The 12,025-nt window shown below is 43.1% G+C and overlaps 1 protein-coding gene across 7 annotated transcripts in view; it reads left to right on the forward strand.

The window, feature by feature from the left end:
• The window catches only part of LOC125745203 (voltage-dependent L-type calcium channel subunit alpha-1D-like), a 75,406-nt gene that overhangs the window by 33,565 nt on the left and 29,816 nt on the right, over positions 1-12,025 (forward strand). For 6 of the 7 annotated variants that reach the window (XM_049017791.1, XM_049017795.1, XM_049017796.1 and 3 more), the window contains exons 9-20: positions 396-569; positions 2,914-2,997; positions 4,008-4,034; positions 5,318-5,478; positions 5,562-5,787; positions 6,745-6,952; positions 7,679-7,799; positions 9,162-9,276; positions 9,390-9,444; positions 10,107-10,161; positions 10,243-10,375; positions 11,832-11,961. In XM_049017791.1, the coding sequence (XP_048873748.1) occupies positions 396-569; positions 2,914-2,997; positions 4,008-4,034; positions 5,318-5,478; positions 5,562-5,787; positions 6,745-6,952; positions 7,679-7,799; positions 9,162-9,276; positions 9,390-9,444; positions 10,107-10,161; positions 10,243-10,375; positions 11,832-11,961 (1,489 nt within the window). The remainder of the gene's footprint in view (positions 1-395; positions 570-2,913; positions 2,998-4,007; positions 4,035-5,317; positions 5,479-5,561; positions 5,788-6,744; positions 6,953-7,678; positions 7,800-9,161; positions 9,277-9,389; positions 9,445-10,106; positions 10,162-10,242; positions 10,376-11,831; positions 11,962-12,025) is intronic. The other variant, XM_049017792.1, reaches the window with a different exon arrangement.

A 12,025-nucleotide genomic window follows, 5' to 3' on the forward strand; every position in this document is an offset into this window, starting at 1 on the left:
TCACTGGAGTCAGTGAGCTGTTTTTGTTAGGAAGATCATGATGATGTTTTTGAAGAAACAGGTGAATAGAAAAACAATAATTATTTTGTTGCAGAATCCATCATCTGTTGTTGCCAGTAATTCTTGTTGACCACTCATCCCTTGCGTTATTACAGTCTGTTTACAAGAACCTCGGGGCATTGTTGTTAGAAATTTATTAACCCAGTGGAAAAATGGACAGCAAAAAATAGAAAATGGTTCTGACATAGAACAAATGGTCAGTTATGTTCAGTAATCCTGAAAGCCAAAGATGCCCACGTCCACCTGAGAGAAACATTTGTTTGAGGCTTTGCTTTGGTACGATAGAGACACAGGGGTCTCCATCACCTTCCCTGACTGGGCTGTCCTGCCTCTAGAGAGTTCTCCAAGGAGAGGGAGAAAGCCAAAGCACGCGGAGACTTCCAGAAGCTGCGGGAGAAGCAGCAGCTGGAGGAGGACCTGAAAGGGTACCTGGACTGGATCACGCAGGCCGAGGACATCGACCCCGAGAATGAGGAGGAGGGCGATGAGGAAGGCAAGCGCAACGGCAAGTACTTTTAGTACCTCTTCATGCTGCTTTACTGGAGGTCACAGATGCAGTGGTGCAAAATTAATTTGTCAAGCACAAGCCCTGAGTATGTTGCAAAGAATTAGACATTTCACAGGCAAATGTGAACGGCTGCATTTCTCTGTCTGGTCTGTGACTCTACAATGTACAGAACAGTGTGCTGTGATTCCACTTTGTAAGTGACTATTTAAAACAGCTTGTTTTTTCCCCCACTTGTATCTCACCAGAAATATTGGTACAATGGGGCTACCCTTATAAAGGGTTTATGCATGGTTAATGATCTGGTTATTAATTATGTTGTAACACTTATTGTAAATTATTTAAGAGACAATAATAAACAAGATATAACAGTTTTCTTTATATGTATCTATGCTATTACATGCAAAGAACCTTTTTAAAATGTTTAAATGGTTTATTATGTAAGAAGGGACACACCGTTATTTGCTGCATTTCTTGTTCCAATAATGTATAAGTGTTTTAAATAAATAAATGCATTCCTGTAAAGGAAGGTTTTAATCCAAATCCGCTTTATGTAATCAGAAACCTCAAAGATGAAGCTTTGTGGGAGGAGGTGTGTAATCACAAGAGCCTTGGGACATAGACCGCTTGGCCTTTTCGCCTTTATTTTGGTCCTTCTGTTGTTACAAGCCGTAATTGATGGAGTGGTCCTCATATCTAACAACTCATATCACAATCAGTTTGACCCCATCATTAAGCTGACTAGTTATATGTTTTTAGGTGAAAAATATTATGTGCCGCTTCAAGCTGCCTTTGTCTGAAAAAGAACACACTGTTGTTCCACTTGGTGGCATTTCACACACCCATGATGTTCTGAAACGCTAAGTTAAGCACATAACCCAAGTTAAGGTCGTTGGTGGCTGTGAGTTCATGCGTCCTGCATGCCGGAGACGGTTTCTAAGGAGCGCTGAGCAGGAAGGGTTGAAGCCTTTTCATTCTCCACGGTTTCTGTATGAGTTTCCCTCATTTTCCTCATTTTAAGGAATTAAACCGCGGTGACTTTGATACAGTCGTCAGCCATGTTTCTCTCTCAAACAAAGCTCATTTATTTTTTCAAAATGGGCAGAAACAGATCTTTGTGAGTGGAAACGTGTGTGAAAAAATATTCTGGGTCCTTTTTCTGAATGCATGCTGGGATTAAATAAGCCACACTAAAAATAAAATGGTATAAACAGTGAAGTCAGGCACTGAGTGCACTAGCTGATAACATACTGTATGCAGGGCCCTGTGTAAAATACTAGCTACCTCTCAGCCTATTGCTGCATTGTTTATTAGCATCAAGCTGCCTAGCGGGGCTGGCATGAATCACATTTTGGGTGAAGTGCTCCAGCGGGGCCTGGCTGTCCTCGTTCCTGGCCGTCGCCTCTCCCTCTGTGCATCTCTCCTTTGTCAGTCTTACTGGTCGGTTCAGGATCTTTGAATAACCGTCACGAATGAAGGAGCAGGTGCCCGGCCGAGCAAATGTTTTCATTCGTATTCCATTTTGGGATCATGTGAAGAAGAAGAAGAGGAAGAAGAAGAGGAGGAAGAAGAAGAGGAGGAGGAAGAAGAAGAAAAGGAAGAAGAAGACGAAGAGGAAGAAGAAGAGGAGGAAGAAGAAAAGGAAGAAGAAGAAGAAAAAGAAGAAGAAGAATACCTTTATTATTTGTGGAAGAATTCAAATGTGTGTGTGGACTAATATAAATCCTGTTATGGGTTTCTGTTAAAAACGGTGCCAATTACAGCTGGGAATAATTGAATAAATAAATGTTAAACTACTGACTGCAGATGAAATATGGCCATTATCATTCACAAACAAGGCACCAAGCAGAGAACATAGGCATGCTGTACTTTACCTCGCACTCTATGTTTAGTGATGAGTTGTGTCACTTGAGCTACATTGTTCCTTATCAGAAACATCATAACCATTCAAGCTAACGGTTAACCGTGTGCCCTGTGACTGTGCTGAGATTCCCGCTTGCCTGGGGTGACTCATGAGCCTTTCCTGTAGCAGGCCTTACTGATAAGTATAATTGTGTCTGTTTTTTCCCCATGCATACTATAAATCTGATCAGGACAGCAATATTATTGGTAAATAAGTGCATAGCTCACGGTGGAAAAGGTTTAGCGCTTAAGAGATGCTAATGGTGTCGAGCCATTCAGACATTTTCGGAAATTGCCACATATACATTGCTTTTTAATATAATTTAATAGTCTTATGCGCAGATGTCGTCACCTTTACTTTTGGTAATTGTTTGTAGAATAATGGAGCATGGCCTTGTAGCCTTCAGGCTAACGGCTAACCGCATGCCCTTTGTCGACACAGCGAGCATGCCCGCCAGTGAGACGGAGTCGGCAAACACAGAGAATGCGAACGGGGAGGACGACAAGGCACGCTGCTGTGCCCCCCTCTGGTAGGCCTGCACACACGCCCGCCGCACTCCACACTTTAAGCACAGAAAACCGAAAGGATGCTTATGGAGAGTGCAGTTAAAATTACCAAGAGCTATTAACATGCTCTGTGATTAAGACGGACAGCCCCGTCATGTACAGGGTGGTACAGCTCGGGCCGGTACTATGGTATTTATTATAGTACTGAGGTACTGCACCTACGTAGTTCCAGGAAGGACCCCTTTTGTTTCTAGAGCTACTTCCTGCGCTCAGAGAAGCTTCTACACACGCCGCTGCGGCACTGAGCTGTAATTTTTGCATTTCATCTTTTCCCGTTAGCGTCGACCAGCCTGGCCCTTCTCCCTTGACCTCTCTCATTCACAAGGTGTTTTCAGCCACTCAGCTGCCCCTGACTGGATGTTTTTTTTCCACCCGCCATTCCCTGTAAAGTCTAGACAGTCGTGTGTATAATTCCCAGGAGGGCAGCTGCTTCTGAGGTGGCGGGACCCACCACGTCTGGCACCAGGAGTCAGAAAAACCTCCAAATCATGCTTCTGACTGTGTCTCATGCTACTCTAGTCTGAGCCCCTTGAATCGTCTGCGTGATTTTTGTCAGCATGCTGTATATATTCTGTTTCAGCCACATGACTCATTGATTGGGCTATAGCGTGTTGTTTGTGTTAATGAGCAGTTGTACCTAATGAAATGACACTGGCTGCATATTAAAATAGTTCCTAAATTCCTTAAAGTAATAGATCTCAGGTAATATTTTCAAAAGAAGTTTGTGTTTGTCTCTGTTTTTAACACTGTTTGTACTGGGTCTGATCTGCATTCTCAGATTACACTTTAGTTACGTATTTTTCCTTCTGTGTTCTTCAGCTGTACAGTATGTATATTGAGTTACGTTTATAAATAATCATCTGTTTATGTGGAAGTTCACATTTTCCCGTTCGGATATATATTTTGCATATCTCAGTTTAGACGTGTCGCTCTGTAACTTGTCTGTAACTGTATTATTTTTTGATTTTTACAGTCAAAAAATAGCAAAGTCAAACTTCAGGTCAGTACGTCTGTTTTGTGTTCATGATCGGTGACCCTCGCCTGACCCGGGCGCATGTGGGAATCCCATTCTGCCCATTTCACCACTGGAGTGCCTGATGTCGTCATTTGTAACTAGTGACTAAAGGTCATGCCGTCATGCTTGTGCAGTGGCCTGCCTGCTCATTTCACCGTCGCGAGACCACAGTCATTTTTCACCATTTATTCGTATCGTGTAGAGTCAGATGTTTCTTCTTCCCACAGTTACTCTTCGGTTGGTACTTATAGGAAAACCACAGCACTGGGTTATTCCCTCACTTGCTCCCATAGCTTCCAAGATTGGCTCTGTACCTCCACGACCCTGAATAGGACAAGCGGGTACAGAAACAGGATGGATGGATGGATGGATGGATGATAAGGATTCCAGCCTGACAGTCTCTCTGACACCGTACAGTGCATTGTACTCTGGCCATATGTAGGTTTGCCATACTTGGTGAGATGAAACTGAGGACGTGTCCAGATCAGAATATTAATGAGTTTTTACATTCACTGAGCAATCAGGTAGGGCTTCTCTCATAAACATTAATGAGTTTTCCCTGGCCATCCTGTTACATGAAAATTTGTGTCTGGGAAAACCTGGACGTATGGTGACCTTACAGTTAACTGTCGTTTTACGATCTGCACACAATTGACACAATATATGTGTGTACAAGTCTTTTTCAACAAAAGTTAGAAAATGCTAAAGTTAAAATTCAAGCAAACAGTGCAGTTCGCTGTTCACACACACAAAAAAAATGGTTTCTGGAAGCTGACGTCACCTGTGAGCAGCGTGACACGTAGGGATGACCATACTGTTTAATTCTTAAAGTAAACGTGTGCGTGAGCCTTGCAAACACCGTGTGATGATGATGAGTGGCTGCCGTATATTGAAAATTGGTGCATTTCTCTTACGTTGTTTAACTTCACTGTAATTTGCATCACTGGGCCATACGGGTCACAGCACTAAACCAGGACAGATAGGCACCTTTTGGGAAAAACGCCCGGATGCCCTTGGGCATGTCTGGGGAAACCCGGACGTATGGTAACCATTTCCGTATGAGAGGATGCTTCGTTTCCTACGTTGCCGGGGAAGCTCCTGTTTTATAGCCTTTTAGTATTTCACATTGTGTCAGACGAGTTAAGATGAAGTCGAGGTCTCCTGCAGTCCTTACATGTCACTCAGGGTACCGCAGTGATCTAATGGAAGCACTGTTTCCAGTATAAAACCATTTGAAAGAACTTCCTGACTATTTCTGTACCTTATAGCCGGCGTTGGCGTCGCTGGAACCGGTTCTGCCGCAGGAAGTGCCGAGCAGCTGTGAAGTCGGTGACCTTCTATTGGCTGGTGATCATCCTCGTGTTCCTCAACACGCTCACCATCTCCTCTGAGCACTACAACCAGTCCGACTGGCTCACGGAGGTGCAAGGTGAGTGAAACGGGGAAGGCCGGTGCCTCGCCGTGGGGGAGAAGCAGCCTCAGTGTCGTTGTAATGACATTCTTGTCCTACAGATGTCGCCAACAAGGTGCTGCTTGCAATGTTCACCTGTGAGATGCTGGTGAAGATGTACAGCCTTGGCCTGCAGGCCTATTTTGTGTCCCTCTTCAATCGCTTTGACTGCTTCGTGGTTTGTGGTGGCATCACGGAAACGATTCTGGTGGAGATGGCGATCATGTCCCCGCTGGGGATCTCTGTGTTCCGCTGCGTGCGTTTGCTGCGAATCTTCAAAGTGACACGGTTAGTTCGCGTTCCACTGCATAACGTAACGCTGTGCTGTCTGAATATTCAATATGTGCTTATTTTTTATGTTTCCCACTATTGTCAAATTAAATAGTATGTTATCTAACAATCTCTGTATATTCTACCTGTGTTCTCTCTTTGTCCCTAATCTTATACAGTAACCCCTTCACTTTCACGATGGTTAGGGGCAGGAGATCCCTGCAAATGTGAAAATTTACAGACACTTGGACAAAGCTACCCTCGACGTTTATGTCCGTTTTCCTGAGCAATAATGTGAAAACTCTACTTGTTACCAATTTCTAAAGGAATCTTATTGTACCACTATTGTATGGTAACACTTTGCATGTGAAGTTACTTTGTCATTTCCTATCAAGACCTTTTTATATAATATACAAACCATCCTAATTATGTCCCTGCATGTACAATGAAATTATTATAAACACATTATTAACATGCAAAATTAACGGCACTGAAAAGTATGGAGGTGCAAGAAACGCGAGATTCCATGGTCACAAAGACATCTGACACGTGACTGAGTCTGGTTGCTGAGACAAGATGCGTAACTACCCAAGACTTTTAAAATTAAATATTTTGTAAAAGCTTAACACTAACAAATATTATGTACCTGTAATATTCATATATTATGATATTATGTGACTTGGGTGAATAACCCCCCCCCCCCCGGGCCTGACTAGGAAAAGCAGAAAATATGCAAATGTCAAGGTGTTACTGTATAACCATCTTTGGGTGCTTGCAAGGCGCTATAAATGAAACGTAGTACATATATGTGCTGTCACTTCCTCCTGACACCCTTTGGTGTCTTTTACTATTAATCTCTAACAAATGCTCCTATGTCTATGAAATAATTATGTTCATGAATGAAAGCACATTCCCAGGTATCAGCCACAGGGCCCTGGGCATCTCTCCCGAACTCTCCTCCGCTCTCTCCCCCAGCCATTGGGCCTCTCTCAGTAACCTGGTGGCCTCCCTCCTCAACTCCATGAAGTCCATCGCCTCCCTGCTGCTGCTGCTCTTCCTCTTCATCATCATCTTCTCCCTGCTGGGCATGCAGCTCTTCGGTGGCAAGTTCAACTTCGATGAAACTCAGACCAAGCGGAGCAACTTCGACAACTTCCCCCAGTCCCTCCTCACCGTGTTCCAGGTACGCTGATGTGCCGCGTAACCGTGTTCCAGGTACTTTGATGTGCCGCGTAACCGTGTTCCAGGTACGCTGATGTGCCGCGTAACCGTGTTCCGGTCAACGATGGGCCACATTTACCACGGTGGTCCCATAGAAGAATTCCTGTCGCCTAGCGATGTCTTAGTCGTCAGAACATCATAGACCAACATGTTACTCAGGTGTGATGTGAGTGTAGCACATACAGTTATTTACAGTACATAAAGCTTGATAATAATAGAGAATTATATTAAAGGTTTGTGTATTTACGATACTTTTTAATTGACAGGCCAATGTTTCCCCACCTTTTCTCTGCCACGGCACATTTTCCATAAAACAGTGGTTATCAAATGATGTGTTGTGGTTGAAAAACACTGATTCAGGCTATGCGTCCGCATACTGGCAAAATTGCCTAACAACGCATTTTTCAGAACGAATCCCCTTCTTTAAGTGGCTAATGACATAAGAATGCCACTAAGGATGCATAAACGGATACACTTGCTTGATATCTAGGGGAAATTTGTTTGCATGCAATGCCAAAGAAACAGAAATTGCACAGATACAAACACAATGCAAAAACAAAGTGAGAGGCCTATAGATTAAGAGGACTGTCCATGGATGTTTATAGTAATGCGCATTGTCTTTATAAGTGTTATGGCAGGGATGGGGGGCGACATTGTACTTCTTAATAATCTGTGGCATTGTGGCCAGATTTTAACAGGTGAAGACTGGAATGCCGTCATGTACGATGGAATAATGGCATATGGCGGTCCCGCCTCTTCTGGGATGATAGTCTGTATATACTTCATCATTCTGTTCATCTGTGGAAACTGTATCCTTCTCGATTATGGCCGTCTGCATTCAGCCTGTGGTTTGGGTTCTGCTTCTTCCATCCGCAACAGGACAAACAATCAAGCTGTATTGCACACAAATATGAGGTTTCGAAAGCACAACTGGGCAATTAGTGTCTTGTGAGCAAAAACAAATAAGGTACCATTAGTTTCATTAAGTCAGCGTGCACTTACCACTTCTTGAGATGAGAGGAATGAGGGGAAAAAAATTCACAAAGTCATAATCTTTGCCAGCTGGCTACAACGTTAAAGAACAACAATAAGTAACATAAAGCTTAAGAACAAAATTTTTCACAGTAAAATTCCCTTCTATTTTCCCTGGTTTCCCTTCACAAACTTTATTTCAGAAATTAAACAAGGTATTATCATACTTTGACATGTTAGGGTAGGTTCCATCCAACCACGTCCTTCATGTCTCTTCTCTGTTCGGCCAGCAGCTGTTGCTGGTCATGCTGCCTGTGTGCTTTCTGTCTGTCACCCCAGTCTGTTTCTCTGTGCTACCCAGACTGCCGCATAGGGCATCTATATTACGATAAGTCGCTTGTTACAAAGTACTGTATTTGGCGGCACCTATCCCCTTTCTTTCTAGACCCCAAATACAAGACGACGCTACATTTTCAGATGTATTTTGAGGGAAAATACCCCCATATTATATTTGGCTGCAAAATTAACCCTCTGGAGTCTGAGGCCTCTCAGCCACTGTCAGGGTAGTCTGACATGCCTTGACATTTTACAATATTTCACCCATCTAAAAACATTCATCCCAAAGTGTTACATGTGCTTTTATTCAGCACAAACTCAGCACCAATAACCTTAATAACCACTTAGAATGTTGTTATTCTAGTTTTTGTTAAAGTCAACTTTAAAGATGTACTTCTCAAAAACCTATTTTCAGACATGCTGAGAAATTGTCAAAAAAAAAAAAATCACATTATAAACATTTCTAGCCAAGACATTTTAACTCTGAAGCTTATAGACACAGGGGTTGGCTACACATAGGTGAATGAGACATTCTGAAATTTTAAAACTAAAGTGTTAGAACTTTGGAGTGACACTCTTTTTCTCAAAGTTAGTCGCCTACACAATGAATGTTGATGAGATAGGTGTCCCCACACCTGTAGGTGTTTGCATTCTGTCAATGGTCCATCAGTCCCCACACCCATAACTATGGAAAGGCAGTTTGAAATGCAAGAAAAGTATCAACAATACAGTCTTTTTCACAGTTTATTGGTAGATGGAATGAAAAATTAAAAACTGTGAACGGTCGCTATAGGAAGCGATAAATATGATGCGTTGCCTATGCACGGAAAAATAATTTTTCTTAATAAAGCTGTTTAAATCAGACATCCTGCTCAATGTCTTCTTGGCTATTGCTGTGGACAACTTAGCAGATGCCGAAAGTCTGAATTCAGCCCAGAAGGAGGAGGAAGAGGAAAAAGAAAGGAGGAAGAACGTCAGGTAAATGAGCCATGTCCAAACAGCAAGGTCTGTTTGCGTCATCTCAGACCTGACTGGTGAAAGTGAGGGGAAGATATTGTCCTGAATGTCAGTGTGTTTCATTCTTTCGACAGAAGCGGCAGCATAGATAAGACAGATGATGAGAAAATGGAAGACAGAGATGCCAAGGTAACTGTTTGTGTGGTGTTCAGTATGGACACGGATATGGATAGTGTCAGTGCCCCATGTCCAGTATGGACATCTGTAGTGTCAGTGCCCCTTATTAAGTATGGACATCGGTAGAGCCAGTGCCCCATGTTCATACTTCAGTAGTGTCAGTGCCATAGTGTAAGTGCCCCTTGTTCAGTATGGACATTGGTAGTGTCAGTGCCCCATGTCCAGTGTATAGTATGGACATCAGTAGTGTCAGTGCCCTGTGTTTAATATGGACATTGGTAGTGTCAGTGCCCCTTGTTAAGTATGGACATCGGTAGAGCCAGTGCCCCATGTTCATACTTCAGTAGTGTCAGTGCCATAGTGTAAGTGCCCCTTGTTCAGTATGGACATTGGTAGTGTCAGTGCCCCATGTTCATTATGGACATCTGTAGTATCTTAGATGTGATGCCCATTTACTGACATTTCCCCATGCACTCTTGCACTTATCTTCACAGTGGAGGTCCAGAACATTGTCCACAACCATGCCTGTCCATTTGAAATAGTTACTACAAATGCCTCATTGATGCCTTGGAGTTTTTGTTTGCCAGTTGGTAGAGTGAGTGATCCAGATGGATGTTCTGCTGTGATGGGTAGAGGGTTTCTGTGAGAGCTAACCTGTGATATCACTGACACAGATGCCATTGGAGGGTTTCGATGAGCGGGACTCCTACTCCTCCAGAAACAAGCCAGGTAAAGAAACCATTCTGGGTTTTTTGTGCTCAGTGTGTAAGATGGCATCGCTGTCCTGAGGGTGACTGGGTCTCTGCGCAGGAGACGAAGATGAGGAGGACCCTGAACTTCCAGTTGTCCCACGGCCGCAGAGACTCTCAGATCCGAGCCTTAGGGAGAAGGTCCCTCCCATTCCTGAAGGCAGCGCCTTCTTTGTTCTGAGCAGCACTAACCCGTGAGTTTACGGCACACGCACATCAATACAGACACCAGAATGCGTGTAAGTAGTTTGGCAGACATGGAAAAACACTGCTCATCGCACACTGGTGCAAACCCACCTGCAAGGTGGTGTGTAGCCAGTGGATTGGGGATCTTTGCCTGTGTCCAGATGACTGTGGGCTCAAATCTTGAGGGCAGCAGAGTGATAATTTCTCTGCTGGGCCCCTTAACCCTCTGGGGACGAGGGCCGATGCCGCGTGTCTTTCTCGTCTATTTCAGTTCATAACTCGCTGAAATCTTATTGTAGAAACATGAAGAACGCTGACTGAATCTGTAAACTGTCTTCTTTTCCAAACATCCATTATCGGAAGTATTAAAGTTTTTAAAACTAAGTTAAATAGTCAACCATGTCACCTCACTTTGTTGCACCTGCATTGGGGGCATGTAGTGCCGCCCTCACCTGAAGATCGCTGTTCGCATTCAAAATAGCTGCATTTCCGCATATTAAATCGCATTCGCGTGGTAATTTGATGAACAACGCAACGGTGAACCGCGATCCAGATACATCCCCATCAGCGCCATAAAAGGGGGGGGGGGGTGTGTAGCCAGGTGTGAATGGCTCATGCATACATATGAAAGCTGCTACATATTCAATGAAAGGAGCCCAGAAATAGTGACATGAGTTAGCTTTTTTGTATTTATTTATCCAACTGAATGCTGCAAGTACACCAGTCATCTTCATGTAGCCAAGTCTTTGGTGATCAGATATCTGGGATCAAAACACCATTGCTTACTATGTACTTTTATAATGTTTCTGCAAATGTTTCTGCATAGACATTTTGCAATGTCTATACTTTGATGTCAAATTACAAACTTCACATAAATCTGACATATTTACAAAGTACATCAAAATTGAGTGCAATGTCAAAACAAGTATATATGACATAATTTATTTGCCATATTGAATGAAATGTGTGACCATGCCCCAGTCAGTGAGAGTGTCCCAGTCCCTGCCCCTAGTCCTCAGAGGGTTAACCAGGAAACGCATTTCAACTACTCAACTGTTTGAAGCCTTGAAAAACATTCGTTCTGTAAAAGGCTGTTCACAAGTTTACCAACAAGACTTTTAAAGGATCATTTGAGGAAATCAAATGGAAAAGTCAAGTTAACTTGTGTATTTGTTTAATCCATGCTAATTTCCGGACCAATTATTTGCTTTTGAGATCATTAGAAGTTCAATGTTTTGGAGTTTTGGGTTTGGCTAATTATTTTGCCCAGGAGTCTATTAAATAGTGTAAATAAATTGAAATGAGTCATAGACCCCCACAAATGTGCACACATATGCAGGTTTCCACACATCAGCACTAACTCACACAACAACTCTATAATACACAGATAGTTAGCATAGATATTACAGTTTCTCTAAATTTCTGAATTTCCACTAAACTCTTGCTTATTTTTGTATTGTTCAGAATTCGGGTGGCATGCTACAGGCTGATAAACCATCAGATATTTACCAACCTGATCTTAGTGTTCATCATGCTCAGCTCTGTGTCACTCGCTGCTGAAGACCCAATACGCAGCTCCTCCGCCAGGAACATCGTAAGTGGTCCACCTGGAGAATTCTGTCCTCAGAATCTTATGGTAGCTGACGTTACACTGCTGT

This window comes from Brienomyrus brachyistius, chromosome 6 (assembly GCF_023856365.1).
Source record: "Brienomyrus brachyistius isolate T26 chromosome 6, BBRACH_0.4, whole genome shotgun sequence".
NCBI lineage: Eukaryota > Metazoa > Chordata > Actinopteri > Osteoglossiformes > Mormyridae > Brienomyrus > Brienomyrus brachyistius.